At 35.7% G+C, this 23,924-nt stretch overlaps 1 protein-coding gene across 5 annotated transcripts in view; it reads right to left on the reverse strand.

Annotated features, from left to right (window-relative positions):
* The window catches only part of ITPR2 (inositol 1,4,5-trisphosphate receptor type 2), a 438,931-nt gene that overhangs the window by 87,318 nt on the left and 327,689 nt on the right, over window positions 1-23,924 (reverse strand). For all 5 annotated transcript variants that reach the window (XM_081060952.1, XM_081060953.1, XM_081060954.1 and 2 more), the window contains 3 exons: window positions 9,439-9,546; window positions 3,558-3,750; window positions 467-592 (listed from right to left, as the gene is read on the reverse strand). In XM_081060952.1, the coding sequence (XP_080917078.1) occupies window positions 467-592; window positions 3,558-3,750; window positions 9,439-9,546 (427 nt within the window). The remainder of the gene's footprint in view (window positions 1-466; window positions 593-3,557; window positions 3,751-9,438; window positions 9,547-23,924) is intronic.

Genomic DNA, 23,924 nt, shown 5'->3' on the forward strand with positions numbered 1-23,924 from the left:
TTTTTCAGTTTTCACGTATGTTCATTATCAAAATCTTAGATAAGACAGAAAGCAAAGAGAAGAGAGTAAAATACTCTACTTTAGAGTAAAATCCACTAAATAGATAATCACAATGAGTATTTTGGCATAAGCACTTCATTTCCCCAGGAATTTATATAATTGAGATGATAAAGTATAAAAGTGCTTTTGGTAATAGTTAGAAACAATATTTTTCACTGCTTTATTTGTCAATATATAATATAGCTCTTCTGTATATGAGCTTTTTGCAAAATAACATTTTTATTGACCATAGTTTTCGGCCTACTCCACTTAACTGTAATTCTCTACTTCTAACGAATACAGAAAAACCTATTTAACAAGAATTAAATCATAATGATTTTGAAGCTCAAAATAGTTAAGAAATGCATTAAAAATGTTATTTTAGAATTTTAAAATATTTATCATTTAACGAAAGACAAGCCCTTGCCTTCATCTCCATCGTCTCCAAATGGGTAGAAGAGAGCAACAGCTAAATTGATGAACACAGCCAAGTTGAAGGAAATGCTCCCCCAGAGAGAGATGTGCCTCGAAAACCAGAACAGTGCAGGATTACCTGGTGAAGAACAAGTGCATTGGGCAGAGAGGGAAAATAAGTTTTGGTTTCAATACATCAGCCCTACTGAAATAACATTTTACTAAATGCATTTTTGTAGGCTAATATAAAGCATATTTAAATAAACAATACGACTTATTTTAGAAAGTTTATAATCGGTATCATAACCAAGTTTTCTATTTGATTCCTTCTTTATCCTTTAACCAATTTATACATAAACCATTACAGAAGGGTGAGTAATTTTGCAATTGCTAAAGGTGGTCAGAAAAGGTGATTCAATAATAATTCTCTCTGATAGATCCCTAGAGCAGATGAGGGAAAAGACAGTTCAGCAGCTGCCAGAGGGCCTTTTTAATGGGATGGTATACATTACTATATAATTGAGTAAAATTGATACATTTGTCCCATTCTAATGCCTTAAAGTCAAACAAAAAACACAAAACCCTGACACAGATATATCTCTGATGAAAATTCCTACGACACAGTCAGTTACCTAAAACTCTGAAACTTAATAGAATGGCATAATACCATTTCCTGGGAACTAGTAATTTATAATATTACCTAGGTTTTAAACCTTTCTGCTTGCTAAAAACTTGTTGGGTTTGCAACAGCAGAAGAAGATGAATGATACAATAAGAACTACCAATAAGTGACAAAGGATTTACTAAATCTTTTCAGAAAAGGAACTCTGTATTTGTCATTAGAAAGGAATTGGCAAATGCATCTACTGAATACAGTTTACATTAACCAAAAAATCAGTTATTTTTCCTTCTATTAAGTAATTGAACAGATATGTAAAGCATATAAGTTTCACCACATGACTTCCTCAGGTCTTATCCATTCTCTAACTCTTAATATTTTAATATCAGATTTAAAATACTGGAGTTAATTGAGGGGGAAAAGCACATCAATTTTCAAATAAAAATGATAAATTATTTTCAAATTATAAACAAATTAATAAACAAATTATTAATTCCAGTCTGGGGTCTTTTGCTTACTTATAAACTGTACTTCCTTTCAGTACATATTTCTTTCTCTTGGAATGGAGCATTTCAACACTGGAATAGGCAATATTAACCATGGCATTAAGAAGACTAATGTATCACAAATTTTAAACATCTGCATCGCCATCATTCCTGAATTAGGAGTCCTCATTTTTAAAAAATACTTAATTGACAATTTATTTTTATATTTATTGGGGACGGGCAATAGGACTTTATTGAGGAACAGTGTGTAATTCCAGGACTTCTTTCTTTTTTCCAAGTCAAGTTGTTGTCCTTTCAATCTTAGCTGTGGAGGGTGCTGTTCAGCTTCAAGTTGTGGTCCTTTCAATCTTAGTTTGGAGGGCGCTGCTCAGCTCCAGGTCCAGTTGCCATTGCTAGTTGCAGGGGGTGCTGCCCACTATCCCTTGTGGGACTCAAGGAATCCAACTGGCAACCTTGTGGTTGAGAGCCTGTGCTCCAACCAACTGAGCCATCCGGGAGGCAGCTCAGCTCAAGGTGCCGTGTTCAATCTTAGTTGCAGGGGGCACGGTCCACCATCCCTTGCGGGACACAAGGAATCGAACTGGCAGCCTTGTGGTTGAGAGCCCACTGGCCCATGTGGGAATCGAACTGGCAGCCTTTGGAGTTAGGAACACAGAGCTCCAACTGCCTGAGCCACCGGGCCAGGCCGGGAGTCCTCATATTTAAAAGCAGACTATTAAGATAAACTTAGGTGTTGATGCATTGGTAGTGCATCACTTACATTGGTAGTGACAAATCCATCAAATGAATTAGATTCTGTCTATAATCTCATAATAAGTTGCTTCCAAAGTAAAATGTACATTGAAAGTTATTTTAAGATTTGTTTTTTGATAAATGAAGAAATATTTATCAAAACACACAGAGCCCACAAGCTCTAATTTATTATTTACTTACCTTATGCAAAGGATAAAAATGTATGTTTTTCAAATGTCCCAAATAAAAATGTTAAGTCTTCATATGTATTCTGGACACACAAAATTTTCTCTGAATTCCATTAAGGTCCTACATGGTAAAATGCTAAGGGTACATAATTTCTTTACTTTTTTCAAATATTCTGCCATGAAAGCCTGACAATGCATGCCACCATTTAATATTTAAAGATGGTGTGTCTCTAGCTTTACTCAAATTCATAAACCACAATCATTAAAGTTCCTAGAAAAATAAAATATTGAAGCACTGTTGAATGGAGGAATTGAGAACATATACTTGCTTGTCTGGAAAACGTCCCCAAAAGACAAAGAAGACCTAATCAAGAGTTTACCGTCAATTTTTGTTAAAATATCCTATTATTCTTTATCTGGGAAAAATAAAGTTTATTATAAACATTAAAAATTTTGAATTTTAAAGTTGAGTATTTCCAAATAATCTTGAGACAGAAATAAATGATGGGAACTGTATTATACTCATTTTAAACCTGAAAATTATAACATTTCTCTATTTGAATACTAGTGTCACAATACTAGTTCGATTTGGCAATGTAAAGATATGTGGAAAGGAAGAATGACTTTCAGAAAAACATCAAACAACCTACTCCATCATAAGATCACAAGACAATAGAGGGCGAACGTGCTGGTGCCAACGTCTCTCCATCATTCACTGATTGTTAAGGCCAGTCAGAGCCTATTCAGGGACTTCAAACCCGCAGCTGTTCCACAGTTGAAACATACAGCTGTAACGCTGTATTTCATAATATTTATAAAACGATAGGATCAGCACTAAAAGATGATCTAATTAGTCAGAGTTTTCTGTTTCCATTAAGCCGCAGGTGTCTCGGCTCTAGTTGTAGACTGAGCTTATATTCTTAAGCCTGTAAGTGATTTCAGTAACATCAGATGGCAAGAAATTAAAATTCAATATAAATGAATGCTGTCATGTGTCCCAAAGCACCAATTCGTCTACCATTATACTTGAAACTCACCATTTTAGTTTATTGTACTTACTCCTGATTTTCTTCTGCCACTTCATTTCATTATAGAGGTCTTCTGTTTGCTGGAAAAAGTCATTCACTTTACTTCCTTGTTCATCCCTTTCTGTTGTATTGAACACACGGCTCTTAGACTCTCGCGTAAGATATTCACATATATTGGGGACAGGAAAAACTATTTGCTCCATAGTCCTATCATGCCGAACAATCTGAAAACATTAATTTACATGTGTTTTAGCCTTGAGACACCTTAGTATTAGACTATTTTTCAGCATGCGTTTATTACTGATATTTTATGAATTCAGTTATGAAAAATATGCCAGCTTGAAGTATCTAAAATAGTCCTTTATTGTGCTACTTTACACCTTTCTCTTTAAACAAGAGACATTAACTGACTAATGTATCAGAAAAACTATACTTTGTTATAAATAACAAAAGCCAAAATCTTTATTCTTTCTGAATTAGCATAAAATATTTGCCACACATTTATATTTTCATGACGTACAACAGAGAACTAAGAGGGAATTAATGAGCAAGTCATTGGCTACGTCACCTTAAACACACCACTTGGTGTATTTGTATCCTGTTCTTTTTAAAACGGGCTTTTGGGAAATGAATGACACTCTCAACATGATGAGCCCTAAGTTCTACAGAGAAAGGTGCTTTATTTCATTAAAATGCTTTCTTATTCTTGGCAAAACATAATTTTGGCAGGAATAATATCCATTCTACTATATACCTAGATATATATATATTCATTATTTTGAACTTCTCTTATTTGGTATTTGTGACGGTGTCACTTTAGATTTTTTTTGAAAAGGTTGAATATTTTCATACAGTTTTACTATGTAATAATGATTTGTGTATAGTATACTACATCTCAAGGTTCATATTTATGTATTCTGTCCAGCCCTCAAGAATGAATTAGGACTGGTCTAACCGAGAAGAGTCATTTATTTCCCTTTGCCATTGACTGGTATGTTGGTGAGCATGTGACCTAGTTCTGGAAAATGAGGCATAAGAAGAAGTATCTGGGGGAGGGGGAGCTTCCAGGAAAGATTTTGCTTCCAGAAAAGGCAGAAAGCCACATGAAACAAACAAAAATAATCACAACAACAAAAACAAACACCTACCACAAAAGTAATTCTGGCCTGTATCCTCTTTCTTCCTGCTTAGAACAAAAGGCTGTGTAAGGGAAAGATGCCTGAACTTTGGTAGTCATTTTGCAGCCATGAGGTGACATATCACCAACATAATTAAAAAGACCTCCCAGAAAGATGGAAAAGGCCTGCATCACTGAATCACTGAATCAATCATAGAACTACTGATATCTTTAAACTTCTCATTATGTGGGATAATCAAATATTTTTATTGTTTAAACAATAGTCAGTCTAGTATTCTGTTATTTGTAACTGAAGCTATCCTTAATGATACATGCAAGCTACATAGTAGAATACTATCATAAAACAAACAAGATGAAATTTAGTGGTAAGTAAAAATTCCTGAAAATAGTTTTTAAAAACGCCAATTGTGTGCTCGCTTCAGCAGCACGCATACTAAAATTGGAATGATACAGAGAAAATTAGCATGGACCCTGTGCAAGGATGACACACAAATTCTTGAAGCATTCCATATTTTTAAGGAACTCATACAACTCAACAAACAAAAAACAAACAATCCAATTAAAAAATGGGCAGAGGACCTGAATAGACATTTCTCCAAAGAGGCCAATACAGATGGTCAATAGACATATGAAAAGATGCTCAACATCGCTAGTCATCAGAGAAATGCAAATAAAAACCACAATGAAGTATCACCTCACCCCAGCTAGAATGGCTATCATCAACAAGACAAATAGTAACAAGTGTTGGAGAGGCTGTGGAGAAAAAGGAACCCTCATACAATGTTGGTGGGAATGCAGACTGGTGCAGCCATTATGGAAGGCAGTGTGGAGGTTCCTCAAAATTTAAGAATAGAATTACCATATGACCCAGCAATCCCTCTCCTGGGTATCTACCCAAAAAATCTGAAAACATTTATCTGTAAATATCTATGTACTCTGATGTGCACTGCAGTTTTATTTATGGTGGCCAAGATATGGAAACAACCAAAGCGTCCTTTGCTAAATGATTGGATCAAGAAGACGTGGTATATATACACAATGGAATACTATTCTGCCATAAGAAAAGATGAAATAGTGCCATTTGTGACAACATGCATGGATCTTGAGATTATTATGCTAAATGAAGTCAGACAGAAAAAGTCAAGAACTATATCAGTGACATGTGGGATATGAAACTGAAAGCAACAAAGGAACAAAACAAACAAATGAAGAAACAAAAACAAATGAAGAAACAAATGAAAAACAAAAACAAAAACAGGCAATAATTTGGTGGTTACCAGAGGGTAAGTGGGGAGGGGAGTGGTAGATGAGGGTAAACGGGATCAACTATATGGTGATAGAAGGAGAACTGACTCTGGGTGGTGAAGACACAATGTGATATAGATGATGTATTACAGAATTGTACACTTGAAACCTATGTAACTTTACTAACCATTGTTACCCCAATAAACTTTAATTACAAAAAAGTAAGACAAGCGAATAAAATTCAGAAATCATTAGCATAGCTAGATACCATGAAATTCAGATATGAGATGGTAGGCCTTTGGCTCACTGTGGGAGTAGGAAGGAAAGGAAAAATCTGAAAGACTGTTAAAAGAAAATCTGTGACATACTTGTCCCTTCTATGTAGTCTTTCCCAACACACATTGCCCTTGATTTTATAACCTTGCTCACATCCACTTTTAGCTTTATATTCTAAGAAGCAGTATCTGCTTTATGCAATTGAGTTGAATAATTAATACTAGAAATGCCTACCATTTGGGGTGTGCCAATTTTACAAAGAAGAACTGGACCTATTTGGTATGGAACACAGCCATGTGGCGGGGTTGGAGGGAAGAAAAGGTTTACATGATCCAGCAACGTCAAACATTTACAAAATCTCAGGATACATTGAAGAAATAGTGTCTTGATTATTATAAGCCAAGCTATTCAGCCCTTTTATAACATGTTATGTTTGATTATAGCTATCACATTTTACAAGGGGTATTGACAAACTGGAGGGATTACAGAAGGAAAGGGGATGTGTTCACTGTCAAAAGCCAAAGACAGATAATTTTTTCAACACATTTATTCATCAAATGCTTATTCAGTCTTTAGTTGGGGAACTCTGGGGAATTCAAAGTGAAAAACAACATGAACTCCGATCTATAAGAGCTTGTAGCTGAGTAATCATGGTGGTTCTTCAAATGTTAGAACCAAGCTATCATGTTGACAAGAGAGTAAATGCTCTGAACAGTGGGTAAACATTAAAGTGGGCTAGTATGCACTCTATCAAAAAAATTACTTTTTATAATTATTAGAGTTGTTCCACTCTAATTATAATTATAATTATTAGAGTTGGACAGTTTCCTCCTGAAGTAGTGAGACCTCTATCCTAAGGGAGAATGTAAAGCAGGAGCAGGATTATTATACAGCAATTCTTCCTTGGATGGGTGAGTAGACCAGGTAATCCACAAGGTCCTTCCTATCTCCTAGGATATTTGAGTCTATAACTTATAAACAAACTATTAGTTTCAACAATATTCATTATTACTGTTATGTTCCAAGCAGTGTTCAGTTTTGGAAATAAAAAGATTATCAAGACCAGTCCCTACGTCAAATAGGGAACCAGTGAAACATGAGAAGCTAACAATATTCCACTATGATATATTAAACTAACAGAATTATCAAACTGCTGTAGGAGCATAGTGGGATGAAATTAATGAATGTGTGAAAAAGGGAGGGGAGGCCTCTCCTGAGTAGGTCACATGATCTGGTCTTTGAATGAGCGTGAGAACTGGTCAACATGAATTTAGATCATAAACCCAGGCCACTCCTTTGAACTCTTGATTTCTATATCCAACTTGCTAGATACCTCAAAGTCACCTAAAATTCAAATTTACCCAAGAATCAACAAATGCTCCTTCCCTACCTTTTAATTGCCAAAGCTATGAATGATCCCTTTGCATAACTCCAATTCCATTCCATTTTTTGAAACCAGAATCCCAGGGAACATCCCTTTTCATACCATTTCCCCCACCTTACATGTGGAATCCAATCTCAAGCATCAAACCCAGTATGTATATGTATATGTGTGTATGTGTATGTGTATACGTATATGCATATTTTCTCCAATCTAGTCATCTTTAATATCACCATCTCTAACCTTTTCTATTATAATATCCCCCTATCTGACCAACATGCATTCCTTGAATTATTCTCTTATCCAATTCTTTCTTCAAGCCGCAATTAGAGCAATCACTTGAAAAGAGTCATCCCATCCACCTCCTATGTTCTGTCACACTTTCCATTCATTTACTTTTACCTGAAATCCCATGCCTGATCTTTAGTAGAGAGAAACTTCTCAATTTTTAATATATTCTTTAAGGAAATCTTCTCTGTGAAATTGACTTGAACTTCCCCAGGCACAGTTAATTGCCATTTTCTCTACATTTCCTTGGCCCTTTGTGTATACTATACAGAATTCTGTATGCTATACAGAATTATCTTCTGTATGTGGATGTAATTGGTAGAGAGTAAATGCTCAGTAGACATTTACTGAATTCATGTATTTACAGCTAAATCTTTCCTCACTGCTGGGAAACCAATAAAAGTCGAACTTCAACAACAGTCCCATCTCTCTACACAGGTATCAACCCAATCTTGACCTCTGGCTTCCCCACTCTACCTGCTACTCCTGATATCTTCTAAATCACCTCGCTTTGTACTTTGGCTTCTGGGACCTTCCTCAGAACCTTGGTGTTTGATGAACTATTTGTATCCATTTCTCCAGCTTCCTGCCTTTGCCAGCCTCCCGAATCCTAAGCACTTAGTGTAGTGAGCAATGCTTTTGCTGCTGGTCCAGCTCATGGCTGCAGTCAAGTCAAGTCTCCTATGAAAACTAGAGTTTATAAATGTTTATAAACGTCACCAACGCGTCCGTTTTGTGAAACAAGGTAATGATGCTCATTTTCCAAAGGTTTGGCAAGAGTATACAATAAGGTAGAGTGATTATATATCTTGAGAGTTAATAGCAGTGACTCCCATCATGCACTCTGCTGAAAACTAAAATACATCTCCCAAAGTGAATAAATGTATGAATGTAAATTACTAGTGACAAGCGTCAACCACTCTACTCACTTCTGCCCGATTAGCTCTGCCAACGAGCGTCAAAATGATACTAGAGCTAGTAAATGAGAGCCAGATGGGTCTCACAACACATAATGATAGTCTATGTTGACCCACACCTCCCGAACTGTCATGGTCCATTAAAGAATGTCTTATTCATAGGGGTAGGTCAATGGCTGCGTACTGAAAATGGAAACTGCTGAATCATTCCAAGTTCATGTTATCAATAAGAAGACTTCATTAGTGCCTTCCATGTTTCCTACACTTTTGAATACTTTCTTACATGGAGACCTTTATTTTAATAAGCCTTCTATAATTTTTGAAAAAGGAACCTTTTCTTGAATGACAGTTGTATTATAATAATCTTTTCTCTAAAACACCATTGCTCTGCAATGATTGCTTCTATGACCAAAACAAAAATTACCATATTAATTACAAAAGAAAACTTACATACAGTTCAGGTCAAAAAATAAATAATTTTGAAAAATGTGCACCTCAATTTCTTATAGACCACTCCTCACATTTCATCTTTCAGTATATACTTTTACAGTTTAAATCACTCAATTCTGCTTCGTTGTTCTAGGACACAATTATAAAAATGGTCTGAAATAGAGAGTAAACATATCTTTTCACAGTTGGTTCCTTTCAAGAAATGATAGCTGGTTACCTCGATCTGTGCGGTGTGGTTAGCATAATATTTTAAGGCTTCATCTCCATCTTCTGGATCTGATCCTGGTTTAAGCATCTGCTGTAACAATTTGTTGTGGCGGGCCAACTGGAGGGAAAAAGGGGAAAAAGTTTTAGATATTTTTCCCCTTTTCTGGAAATAAACTTTGAAATTACTTTGTCCAGTTGTACACACAGCTTCACAGTTCTGGGGATAATGGCAATTAATTACATTTCAGGAATACATGTCTATTTGAAAGGCATAAATAATGAAATCACAAGTATCAGCTATTACTACATCAATCTTATACTTTCATTTGGAAATACATATGTTTTTAGCATGAGAAGACTGTCTTGTTCAGAGTAGGTGCTCAATTAACCTATGTTGATTACATTTATATCTCCTGTAAATGAATAATTGTGCCAGGAAGAAGAAAAGCCAAGTGATATATAATTGATATTACCTATAATAAATTGAAACTACATACACATATAAAACAACTCGATGAACCATTGCAACAGGCCAGTGGGTATGGTACCAATACAAATGGCAGCTTCCTATGTACACATAAATAGGTATCTATATTTCAGAACAGTTTCTCTTATGGCATGTAATCAAAGCTCTACATTAGGAATTCATACTAAAGTCCTATACTTCTGCATATTCATACATCAAAATTGGTACTTTATGGGTACCTATCTCAGTTTTATGGTAATTTAAACTGGACATTTAAAAAACAAAAATCTCATCATAAATTATAAACCACTGTTGATAGAAGTAATCTTTCTCTCTCATTTGAATGTCTATGGCATTTGTTGACTAGTTCTCTCACTTTGTAGGTAACTAATACATATTGCCTTCATTCTCTATTTTATGATTATCTTAAACAATTCCTGAAAACCTTGTAATGTCTTTAACCTTTTGGTTATCTTACTTATGCTTCACGATCCTCAAGCTTTCCTAGTAACAATGGATGTCCACATATTTCTTTTATTCCTATCACACTTTCTACCTCTTACTCTGTGCCAGGTGCTGTCCTAAACACTTACGTACAAAATCTCATTTGACCCAGCTAAGAAATCCTGGGGTAGGCACTCTTATTAGCCCCATTTTACAGTAGGGAAAACTGAGGCACCGAGTATTTAAGGGACTTGCCTGTGATAACATAGTCAGAAAATGAGAGCCAGTACTGAACTCAAGCAGTTTGGTTCCAGAGTCAGTATTCTTATCAACATTACAGAGCAATAAATAAGTCTTTGTATTATTCATAGGATGTTAATTCAAATTATAATTATAAAGAATAGAGATGAATTTTAAACAATAATCCAGTACCTATAAAAACCAAATAAACACCATCCTTATAAGTGATAATTTGGTAAATTAAATATTTATTCAATGGATGCTGCTCTGGAGCAAATCATTTTTGAAACTATTATTTTAGAATTGACTTTTAGGAATATTTATAAATCACTCAAGAAAACCATTTCCTGTTTTTGTCGACATTTTATTTTTGACTAAATATGAATTATACAGATTTTTATTAAAAACTATAGTCACGAAACTTGTTGTGACTTGCAGGTGTTTCTAAAACTCTAAATGCCTTTCAAACTAAAATTATTCTAGTCATTTAGAAACTTTAGCATACGTTTTAAGAAGTGCCAGTTCTTGAAGGTAAAACTGGCATGATTTGTCTACAGATTGGATCTGGGGCATGAAAGAAAGAGAGGAGTTAGCAATGACTCTCAAATTATTAACCTGAGCAACTGAAAGTTTAGACATGCCTTTTACTAAGGAGAAATGCAGGAGAAACATATTTAGGGGGAGCAAATCAGGTCTCTGGTTTTGGACACATGAAGCTTTAGACATCATTCAAAAGGAGATGACCAGAGGCTGTTGGATATGTTTGTGAGGAGTTCTGGGCAGAGGTTGGGGCTGGAAATATATACCTTTAGGGATCATCAGTGTACGGCTGCTATTTAAAATCATGAACCTTAATGAAATCATCTAAAAGTGAGTTTAGAGAAAACAGAACCAAGGAATTTCAATACAGGTTAGGAAGATGAGAGGTATCATCAAAGAAGACTGAGCAAGTGAGGGCCAGCGAGGTGTAGGAACAAACCAGTGAAACCAGGTTTGTTTTACTGGTTTGTGAAACAAACCTGGCAACTAAAGAAAGAACTTCAAGATGGTGGGAGTGGCACCTCATCAGGTGTTGCTGACAGTCCAACCAAAGGAGGACTGGGAAGTGGTCATTGGGTTTAGCAGCTTGGAAGTTACTGGTAACCCTGAAAACAGCTGTTTCAGGGAGTGATGGAGCCTAACCTAGTGAGATTAAATAAGAATGGGAGGAGAGGAAGTATAAACAATGAGAGCAGGCAACTCCTAAAAAGTAATGCTGTAAGGGCGAGCCAAAAACTAGGGTGGTAGCTAGAAAAATGGATAAGGTAAAAAGATGAGTATATAACATAATGTTTGTTTGATTTTGAGAGAAATGAAATGTTTGCTAGAGCAACATCTGGACTATGTGAGAATGGAATGATACAGTGTATAAATGGAAGGACTTGCCGTAGAAACAAATTCACCAAGGAAGGGCCAGTAAACATGTTTGTGAGGCCAGCGGTGAATGAGGCCAGTAAGCATGTTTATGTGTGTTTCTCCAGGGAGGTTCAGCTGTCTGGTTCCAGGCATGCAGTAGGCAGACTCATAATTAATGAGATTTGTGGTTTTGCAGGGTGAGGTCAAAAACACACAAAGAAAGAGACACGTGGAAACTAAGTGTCTATTCAAGGAATTTAAATGGGACCATAGAGTGTAAGCTGAAAAGGGAAGGAAATGAAGCCAGGAAGGACAATGAAAAGGTAGTAGGATAAATGAATTGGAGTTTATAAGGGAAGGGGGGGAAAATGTGTTGGAGTTGAGGTGCTAGAAGAAGTGAAAGAAGTGCTAGTTAGGAAGGTTTAACCAGAGTGAGATACGTGAAATGGAGCTTATTGACAAAGTGTAGGGAGCGGTGATAGATTAGTAATGATCAAGTTTTAGGTGACATAGGTTTCCCTATGTCAATCATTTAATTGCTTCTCACACTTCCACTACCACGCTGGTCTGAGCCACCCAGAATACTGCAGAAGCCTTTTCACTGTTCTCCCACCTCTATCATTGTTCTCTAGTACCTAGCCTTAACACAAAGAGGAGCTGGAATCATCCTTTCGATCAGATCATGCCTCTTAGCTCAAAACTCTCTTCTGAACCCTGCCGCCTCATTTAGAGTGACAGCCAGTGAGGACTCCAGACTCTGGCCCCGCTACATTTGTGAACTCTTCTCCTAGAACCCCACAGCCCCAGCCACACTGGCTCCCGACTGTTCCTTCAACCTGAGAAGCATGTTTCCACCTCAGTCCTTTGCCTGGATTCTCTTCCTCGAGATACCCACATGGCTTGCTTCCTGACCTACTTCTGGGCTCCTTTCAAATACTGTCTTATCAATGACCACACTTTAAAATATCAACTCAGTCATCCCGTCTAACACATCTAACACCATTTCTTGCTCTATTTTTCCCCATAGTATATAGTAATGATCTGACCTACCACATTTTATAATCAATCTCTTTATCTCCCCCTATAAGAAAGCAAGCTTATTTCTTAGAGGACACAGATTTTCATCTGTTTTGTTCACTGCTGTATTTCCAATGCTTAAACCAGTGTCTGGCCTATAGTAGATGCTCAATGCATATTTGTTTAATAAATTGAATATAACTATCAGAACTCTTCAGTCTTACATAAAGGATAGCTTTCCAAGGTGAGACAATAATTTCAATAATTTTTATAAACTTATTTATTAAATAGTTTTTACTTCTTTAAAGTCACTTTAAAGTCACAGGGTCAAAAATTACTATAATTATTTTAAGAAACCAATCATGCTATTTTATGTGACATAATTAATAATGCAAATATGTATAAACAATTTTCATTTAGTATATCCTGCTTAACATATCAGGTCTTCTACCTTTCCTGTAGTCTTAGTGAGATAATTCTATGTTTTGTCTTGTCTTATCACACGTAAGCAGCACTTTAAAAGGCACTTTAAAAAATGCCTAGGATTCCCTTCATATGTTCAAACATTTAAAACAATATTTTCATTCATAATTATATAAATAATCTCTACATTTCTTGGAAAATTTTAAATATATATAATAATAAAACCAAATAGAAAATACTACACCATTTTTTTCTATCTGGATGTCTTTTATATTCTTTGTAACTAAGACCCTTTCCTGACAAGTACCCTAGTTTGCTTTTCCTTACTCTGTGTTCAAATAGTGCCCTATACATATCTAGATAGTAAAATTTCTCATATTGTATCTTATCAACTATTACTTCTCTCCAGTGGCTGTGACATCCTCAAGGAAAAGGGCCTGGTCTTACCTCTGTATTCTCAGACACAAAAACAGAACTTGGTACATTAAATAGACTCAATAAATATTTGCTGAATCAACAAAGAAGTGGGTTAATTCTTAATATTCATTATGTATTTGTGTGGTCAAGGACTCTTAAATCTCAGTGAATTATCCTCCTTGATAAAAGAGAAAGGCCAAATAAATCTGATTAGACATTAGATGATGGTAGAATTCCAGTGTTTGCAGAAATAAAATATTTATTTTCTTGTTTCATAGTTATTCGTGTACTTCTATCCCTTCTGCTAGACTGTAAGTTATTTGGAGAGGGAAGGACCAGGTTGAATGGAGCTCTATATGAAGCAAGGATAGCATCCAGATTACATAGACAAAACACAAAAAAAGTAAAAAATATCTCCATGATTCTGAAATACATGAAAATGACTGGTATCAACATAGAGCTCTCTTGGTCCAAATTATCAGTTCACTATAAGTACAGTACAACTTCTCAGGGATCAATTAACATAGCTGCAATAGTTTTTAAATATTTAGTCCCCAATATATGCAATTCTACTAAAAATATTATGTAGAATGGCCGCACTGCCAACCGAAGACATCTGTTGTTTCTTAGTGATAGGCTCTATAGATATATTTTGTCTACTATTCCCTCACATATACCTTTTACATGACATAAATAAAGAAAAAAAAACCCAGAATCTAAAGATGCTATAGCATCATTTATTATTAAGTGCTCTGGAAACCTATGGTGAAAACACTTGGTATGTTTCTGGACAAGTAGAGCACATCTGTGGAGAGCCATCACAGTAAGAAATCTAATTTAAATCCTAATTAAAAACTGATGGACAGCTAATGAAGGACAGCCATCCAACTTTCCCTGACAGAGACCCTCACAGCAAGCAGTTCGTGAAATTAGCTGATGTCACTACACAACATGGTCTGAAAAATCAACCAACAACCGATATTAGTAATATTGAGAGTCTGAAACGGGCTGTGTTCTAAAAGGGAATAACGTCACAGGTGGTAAATCTCTGGGTCCTAGAAACACTTGTAATCCACAACAATCTTTCATCAGGCAAAATAGTACCAATTGTGTTTTATGCTGTGTGGACATGGTGCCTAATTTGTCATACCTACTTAATAAGTGGTGCCAAAATAATGTTATCAATACCTTTTTAGTTCATTAATACAAACAGGAAAACTAGCCCTGGCATCATTTATCATTTACCATAATATCAAAGTTTTAAAACAAAATGCAATGTAATACATGAGGAGATATATGCATATGTATTAGTGAGGAAGGGATCAAAAGCATTGGTGAATAGTTAGCCTTATAAAAGAATAAAAACATATCCCCCACAGAGAAAGACTGCCAAGAAAGGCTAGGGATTCCTTCATTATGTGTTAAAAAGAAGAAAAGGAAAATCATGATTAACCATGCCACATTTGTAATTTAAATACATTTGTAATTTAAATTAAATTACATTTGTAATTTAAAAAGCACTAAAAGGAATCATATATATATATATATATATATATATATATATATATATATATGCATATATACAGAGGGTGCCAAAAGTGTATACACATTTTAAGGATGGAAAACTCTATTAAAATTGTAATACTCAATATATACTGATAACAAAAGATGAAAACAAGTCACATTTGACGTCTGCAGTTACAAGAGGTGCTCAAAGTGGTTCCCATCGCGTAATTTTAATACAGTTTAATAAACACACACAAACCTTCTAGTAAACACATATAACCTACAGCAGGGTCTTTGACTAACCTCACGCAGGTTTTTAAAACCAAGATTGGGGAATAAAGAAGACAGACATAGGCTTTTCACTTTTAGTAACATCCCTTACTGAACTATTTCACATTTATCTTCTTATCATTAGGATTTTAATGTCCATTTCTATTTAGGTCCAAGTAAGGATGGAGTAAAAAAAACCAAGCAATTGCACTTGAATGATATTCAACAATAATTATTCTTCGGCATTTATCTGTGAATTTTTTTACGTGAGTTCTACTTTTATTAATTGGTAAAACTGACACGGCAACTGCCTTTCCAAAGATTACAAAGTGAGCTGGAACCTGAAGGCAGAATACAGTTGCCTTATATGTTTAGGTTAATAATTGTACAATGCTTTTATACCAAACACTCTTGTTTGAAGCGAGAGAAATCTGCTGCAGAGTATACAAATGAAGGTTTTACATATTCTAACATGCTTAAAATATGCAAGCCCTGTATTTTCAAAACATCTATTTTCTCTATTTTTGAGATCTTATGTGCAAAGCACAATATTACTGTGGGATTATAGAGAGAAGTAAACTTTCTTCTTTTAAGCAACCTACTTTCTAGTTGGAGGAATTAAAACAATTATAGAAATGAAATTAACATGAGGCAAAATAAGGGCAGAAATACATGGAGACTCATATTTGTTTGATGGCTTTAGAAAAAGAATCATGCAAGCAATGCACCTAATAACAGTTTTAAAGTATGGGTAAAATGTCCATAGGTAGGAAAAGGAAGGAGTGGATGGCAGGAGAAAGCCATTCTGCATAGAGGGGGATCTGCAGGAACAAAGTTACAGAGAATGGGGAATGGAAGACAGGACAAGAATTTGGAGCCATACTAAATGCTATGTGAGGTGTCTGAGTAGAAAATAACACTGTGGGTTGAATAGTGTCCAGCAAAAATGATTCTAACCCCAGTACCTGTGAATGTGACCTTATTTGGAAATAGGGTCTTTGCAGATGGAATCAAGTTAACATGAGGTCATAGTGGATTAATGTGGGCTAATGTCCTAAAAGAGGGAAATTTGGACACCGACACATACACACAAGGAAAATAACATTCGATGACAGGAGAGATTGGAGTGACGCAAGCCAAGGAACACCAAAGAGTGTCGGCAACCCCCCGAAGCTAAGAAGAGGTGGGAAAGGGTGCTACCCTAGAACCTTCAGAGAGAGCATGGCCCTGCGGACACTGTCATTTAGGACGTTCAGCCCCCAGAACTGTGAGAGAAAAAAAGTCTGCTGCTTTAAGCTACTAAGTTTGTGGTGATTTGTTATGGCAGCCCTAGGAAGCTGTCTTAGTCTGTTTGGGCTGCTGTAACAAAAAATACCCTAGACTGAGTGGCTTATAAATCACAGAAATTTATTGCTCACATTTCTGGAGGTTGGGAAGTCCAAGATCAAGACACTGGCAAGACTTGGTATCTGGGAAGGACTCCTTCCTCATGGAAAGATGTCTTCTCATTATAGCCTCACTGGCGAAAGGAACAAGGGATCTCCCTCCAGCCTCTTTTATAAGGGCACCAATCCTATTCATGAGGGCTCCACCATCAAGATCTAATCACCTCCCCAAAATCCCACCTCCAAACACCATCACACTGGGCATTTGGATTCACAATATGTATTTAGGGGAAACACAAATGTTCAATGTATTGCGGAAGCTAATACAAATACAAACTATGAAGGAATCTTTTCTCTTAACTGTGGCAAGATAAACTGAGATCTTATTACCTATCTTTTCCCTTCTATTAGAAAAGGAATGTAGGGATTAGGGAGAATCCATTTGGGAATCAGTACTTTCATGATGTCATCTGTCCAGAGCTACTCTTAGTACTGTGAGGTCCTTTATAAAGAAAATAGCCTAAAGAAGAAATAATTGTTCCACTAGAATACTGATACCAGAACTATTCTGTTAGGAGTAGGGTCAAAGTCATGTTAAGAAGAAGAAAAGGCTTTTTCACATGAGACAGTTCAGGCATGTGGTCTCAGCAAGAAATTATTCACTGTGGCAGGGATATTTGCACTTAGACACATTAGAAAGAAATCAGCTTCAGGCATTCCTAGTAGAGAGGAGCACATCCTTTCCACTTCAGTCAGCAGAATCAAGGCGTCAGAAAACCCCCTCAGCTTAAATCTGAGGTTAAATAATGAAGAGCTAGTTTCTCAAGGTGGAAATGGTGGTATTTTCCAAAAGACAGGAGTGAGCACATTAGCAAGTTGGGGGAGGGGCAAAGTGAGGGGAGAGGAAAGGTGGAAGATTATAATAGATAGGCTATGGAAAGCAATGAAAGTACTGATTCTCCACTGGTGTAATGGAATAGATTAGTTGGAAAAGGTAACAAATCTGTCTTAAAAAGTTAATCCTTACTGACTCTGGGTGGTGAACATACAATGTAAGATACAGATGATGTATTACAGAATTGTACACCTGAAATCTATGTAACGTTACTAAAAAAAAAAAAAAAAAAAAAAAGTGAATTCTTGTTTGTTTGTTTTTTTTCTGTTTTCCAGACTTCCTTTTTCCCTAGCCAAATACAGTTGCCCATATTGTCTTGAGCAGAATTTGGATTGAAACCAGATGGAAGGAGAAAGAAACAATGTTCATTTTTCCTGACTTCCAAAATAGTCTCTTGAGAATCCAAAGAGAAAGCCCCAAACAAAGTGAGGCCAAGAGGAAGGCTGACAACGAGGAGGAAACAGAATAGAGGGTGTTCATTCTGAGAAATACCATTTGGCAAACCTGGGAAAGAGAACAAACAAACTCCTGAGCACCCTGCAAAGTAGCTGTGGAAGATTCGTGGACCATCAGACCACAGGACCACAAACCCCAAGGAAAGCATGGGACTTCAAGGCTGTTTTCTCTCATCCCCACCAAACACAAGCAACTGGAGGGAAGTAAGGAACTGGCCTCTTCCTTTCCCCAACAGGACTGATAGAGGGACCATAGAACACCAGCATTACCCTTCACGATAGCATCTTTATACAAGGAGTTTAAAAAACATAGGTTTTACTTATCTAATATCTCCAATAAATTCTTTATGATTCCTATTTCTATTACAATGGTGGCCAAACTAAGACAAAGATATGTGCAAAATGACAAGAAATTCACAAAAAAATTTTAAGAAAAACTAATTTTCAGATGCTCTAGACTCATTGATTAGGGTCTCTCTGAAATTACAATAAAATCAATAAAAGACATTTAGTGATTATAATAAATGATAACTCAACCTTTGAAGCAGGGCAAAGCAGGAGGGGAAAAAACAATAAATGGCAAGAAACAATGCATTTTTAAATGATTTAAGGTAGTAAATTATCTTTGTACTATGGTCTAGACATAAAGCATTACAAAGTGCTGTGAGGAAGAATCTAACTTTCCTACTGATTGCTAATATTCATCATAATATGAAGTTTCTCAAAACTTGGTCCCTGGACCAGCTCATCAGCCTCATCTGGGAATTTGTTAGAAAAGCAAATTCTTGGGCCCATCTCAGACCTTCAGAATTGGAAACTGGGTGTGGAGCCCAGCAACCTGTTTTAACAAGCCCTGTGAGCATTGCAACCTGCTACCAATTGACAACCATTATTCAATAGTTTTTTTTTTAGTTTTACAAATTTTTTATTCAACATTGCAATTTTCCTTTCTTAGGAAAGGTAAAACTGCAATTTTTTTAATTAAAGTTTATTGGGGTGACAATGATTAGTAAAGTATACACTTAAAACCTATCCTAATAGATTTTATAATCAGGACCCATTTAGATTCTTGAGAGGAAATCCACTTTTTTAAAAAATCTAAAACTAAACATAAAAGAAGCAACTGTTTTTAAAGGAGTTTTTCCTTTAAAAACCTACAAGAAAAATGTAAGCATTTAGACACTCATGATAATAGTAAATAATTTACTGAATAAAATTTTCAAAAAAATTGAAATTGAGATCAGACATATAAAAATATTCCATTTAATTTTTTAAAACTGGTCATTTATCACTCATAGATTCCAATTTCTGAGCTGACTTTGCTCTTTTAAAAAGATTTCTATACTAAAATCCCACTGCAGTAAAAAATATTAGTCTATAAGATTTACATAATTATTATAATAAATATATTAGTTTATAAAATTAGATAAGTTTACTTCATGAAAATAGAGACGAACAAAATTACTTTCCAAAGTAAGCTTTTTCCGTACAATTATTTAAGTTACATTTCTTCTTCATTTCCATTTTTTCAACTAAAACAAGTCATATTTCTTTTACTTTAATACATCAGAAATTATGTAAGTATTTAATTAAGAATTTATAATTTTAAGCTAAAATAACTGACATTTTACATTTTTATGCAAAATCGAATGAAGTATAATGCTTAATTGTTTCTGATATCAATGTAAGAATATATATCACTATTTTCTGAATGACTAAAACTGCATGAAAATAAATTGTATGTAAGTGGGTCATCTTATCTGAAATCAATATTCCACAAAAATATTCTTTATTAATCATTGTTGCAGTGTTCTATTCAAAACAAAATATTTCAGGATGAGAAGCAAGAAAAGAAACTAATTCTACATGTTTAACGGGGTTATCCAAAATACAGATACACATTAATCAGAAAAAGGTAGAAATGCAATACATAAATGATGTATTATAGAAATGCACACTTGAAACTTATGTAATTTTATTAACCAATGTCACTCCAATAAATTTAATTAAAAATTAATAAATAAAAGGAAAAGAAGGAGCAACTGATCTCTAGGAAACCTTAAAATGATGTACACTTGGAGTATTTGCTTTTATTTCGTACAATTGATGCCAGAGAGAAATTTTTTCAGACCCTATTTCTTTTTGATACAAATAAAGACAAGCCTTTGGAATTTCTAGATCTCACTATTGCCATAAAGGAAGTAATGTACTTCTTCAGAACCAGAGAGAATATAGTAGCTTTTTCAAGCATCTAGAAATGAATTTTCTGGATATTTACCATCATGTCCCCCTCCTTAGTGATTTTTAAATATCGTTTGGAAAACACTAAAAGAATAGAAGGATTCTTCTCCATAATAATTAACATCATGATATGTGATTGTGAATTATTTATTTGATTTTAATGTATCTCCCTCACCTAGAATATTAGTCCGAGGCGGACAGAAATTTTATTTCGTTCACTGTTGTGTCCCGTGCAGCTAGAACAGTGTCCAACACAGAACAGCTCCTTCATAAATACTTACTGAGTGGATGGATGGATGAATGGCATAGACTGTTTCTGTTTGTTTGTTCAGTTTTTAATGGGAAATGTGTTTAATTTTCCAAAGGAGATTGATTTTTTAGAAATTGTTGAATTACAGTTTGAGAGATGCTTTAATTTCTATTTCTGGAATAAAGTAATTAGTCATTTACAACATAAAGACGTTAGACATTATAGCATTGCTTATCTCCTCAGAAGCATCCTGATTCTTTCACTGTGTCTAGTGATGATGTTTTTTTCCAAGGTAGTACCAAGCAGTGCAGAAAGCCATGTTTATGAGACCTATGGCCATATTAAAATAGGTCTTGTGGCTGACTGGGAAAAACTTAAGAGAGTCCTTGCTCTTCAAGTAACTGTTGGAGTGAGTGGGCTTATTATCCACACCGAGGGACTCTCTCTGGTTTTGCCACTGACTTTATGGGAACACGTACCAATCACTTGACCTTTTTATGTCTACAGGTCCTAGCTGTGAAATAACAATGATACCTACAATATTGCATCAAAAAGAATTACTGGAGGATTTGCGCTCCTAATGCTCCTTAAGTTTCTGAACCAACCAGGCTTAGTGAGAACACAGTATTACTATGCCACTCTCCTCTATGAAATGCCAATTCTAAGAATGAGTCAATTGCTTTTCTCTAACTCCTAGTCTTGACAAAGCCACTTTTAAGTGAGTTAATTAAAGGCCTGGAATTATAATGATGAGTTCCACAACAGTTCTCACACTGCCAGTGTGCTCAGGGATACAATCTGAAGCGCACAAATTAGCCAGATGCAAAATCGGGGGTGGGATACAGGGAATTGAGAAGAAGCACTGTGAGATAATTTTCAGGAACTTGAAGCTCAATTGCTTGAAAGCATTTCAACTTCAGGTTTCTGCAGCTTTCTATTTCTGAGTTACATCAGACTGAGAAATATGCTAGTCCTGTCTCTATGTTTAACGGTCTCATCGACAGCTGCCTGTAGGAAAAAAAAAGGCCAGCTTTTGTTAGAGTGGTTCTCAAAGTGAGAGAATTATTGCTCAAGTGAACTTCTACATTTCAAAGGCAAACCTAATAAAGGAGGAAAAGAGGTGGCAAGGTGAATTTCAACTCTAAGTAAGGATTCAGATCAGTTGAATCAAACTGAAAAGAGACAAAGAATTTTCAACATGTATTTTGTTACTTGTTCATTCAGTGACATCCAACACCCTTTTAAATGTTACCTAGTCATTCAGAAGTTAAATTACCCAGGTTGTAAATAAAAAGACAAAGGAAGAGCATACAAAAAAGAGAGAAGAAGGGAGGAAAAAATTGAGAGGCAAAGTCATTTAGAACACCTTGTTCTCCTTTCTTAAAAAATATTATCACTAACTGGTAGAGACGTCATTTCAAGATACAAGTATTCAATACAAACATATAGATATTACAGACAAAGTTATTGCCTGCATTATAAGCTTCTTTGGTATTATATGATGAATCATCCATATAGGAAACAGTATTGTCAGACCCATTAAGTATGTTAAAATAACATAAAGTCCCACTTATCCCAATCCAAATCAAACAAAAATTCTCCTTGTAACTTAAGCAATCATGCTTCGTGTATTCCTTGTATGTTCATTCTAAAATACTTAATGATAAACCTCTCCTCTGGTGTGTGCCCAGTAATTCTCTAGGCATTGGGGTTGTAATAGTGAACAAAACAGACAAATCTTCTGTTCTTATGGAGTTGACCTTCTGGTAATGGGCAATAAATAAACAAATACATGGTCTATCAAAATGGGAAAGTGCTATGAAGAAAACAAAACAGAAGATTGGAGTAATGAGCTTAGGGGGATGGAGGCTGCCATTTGAAATCAAATGGTCAGAGTCCATTGTAACAGAAACTTAAAAAGCAGAAGAAACAGCAGTTCAAAGAAACAAAGCAGAATTATGTTTGTTGGCTTCAAAGCAGAGCCATGAGAACAGGGTGGCTTGAGCAGATAAGGAGGAAGGTGGCCAGAAAGGTGGGTAGAGGGGGCAGGGGGAGGGGGTCATATCGGAAGGCTTTTGAAGCCAATGCCAAGATTTGACTTTTGCTCAAAAGCTTGAAGTATTATTTAGGCAGAGTGGTGACACAATCTGTATTATGCCTTTAAGGGTTCAGTGCAGCTGCTGGGTTAGAAAAGACACTAAGGAATGCACAGGTGAATGAAAGTGGGAAGAACAGTTAGATGCCTATTGAAATAATCCAGGTGAGAGACGATGGTGGTTTTGGACCAGGTGGTAGTGAAAGATGTGGGCAGACTCTGGAACATTTCATTACAGAAGCGAAATGAGGACAAAGATGGCTAGAGAGTGGGATTGTACAATGGTTAGCATCACAGGTTCTGGACAGACCTGGGATCAAATCTCTTCTATCCTACTTGTTCACACAGCAACCGTGGGCAAGAAATGTAGCTTAACTAAGCTTCACTTTTGTATTCTGCAAAATGAGGTTAGTAAGAGTACTTTATGAATATTTATCTCAGAGAGGTATTGTGATGAATAGATGAGACACAGCTCCTGAGACAAAGTACGTACTTGGTAAATATGAGCCCAAATAATAGAAAAAGATAAAAGTAATCAGGAACACAATCATAAAAAGTCTCCTAAGCCCTGTTAGTGAGTGTACACTCTGTTCTATTGGAAGCTATTGAAATGTTGAGCGAGGAGGAGACAGACACACCAGATGGCATTTTAGAATAATCTTTCTGACTTCCCTGTGGAAAGTGGATTAAAATGGGTCTTGAATGGAGGCAAAGAGACAGGAGGCTGCTTCAGTTGTCCAGGCAAGAAATGATAATGGCAGTAGAAGGAAACTGGCAGTAAGAGTGAGACGACTAGATAGATCCGAGACATTCAGAAGCAGAACTGATGGGACATGCTGTCTGGGTGGGGGAGGTGGAAGGGTCAAGATGAATGCCAGCTTTCTAACTTGGTAACTGGTTAGAGAATCATGGCACTCACTGAGAAAGGGAGCTCAGAGTAATTCTAGGAAGAGGCATATGATTATCTCAGGACTGCTTTCCTGTGCCAAAGCAAACT

The sequence above is a fragment of the Rhinolophus hipposideros genome, assembly GCF_964194185.1.
Source record: "Rhinolophus hipposideros genome assembly, chromosome: 9".
Taxonomy (NCBI): Eukaryota; Metazoa; Chordata; class Mammalia; order Chiroptera; family Rhinolophidae; genus Rhinolophus; species Rhinolophus hipposideros.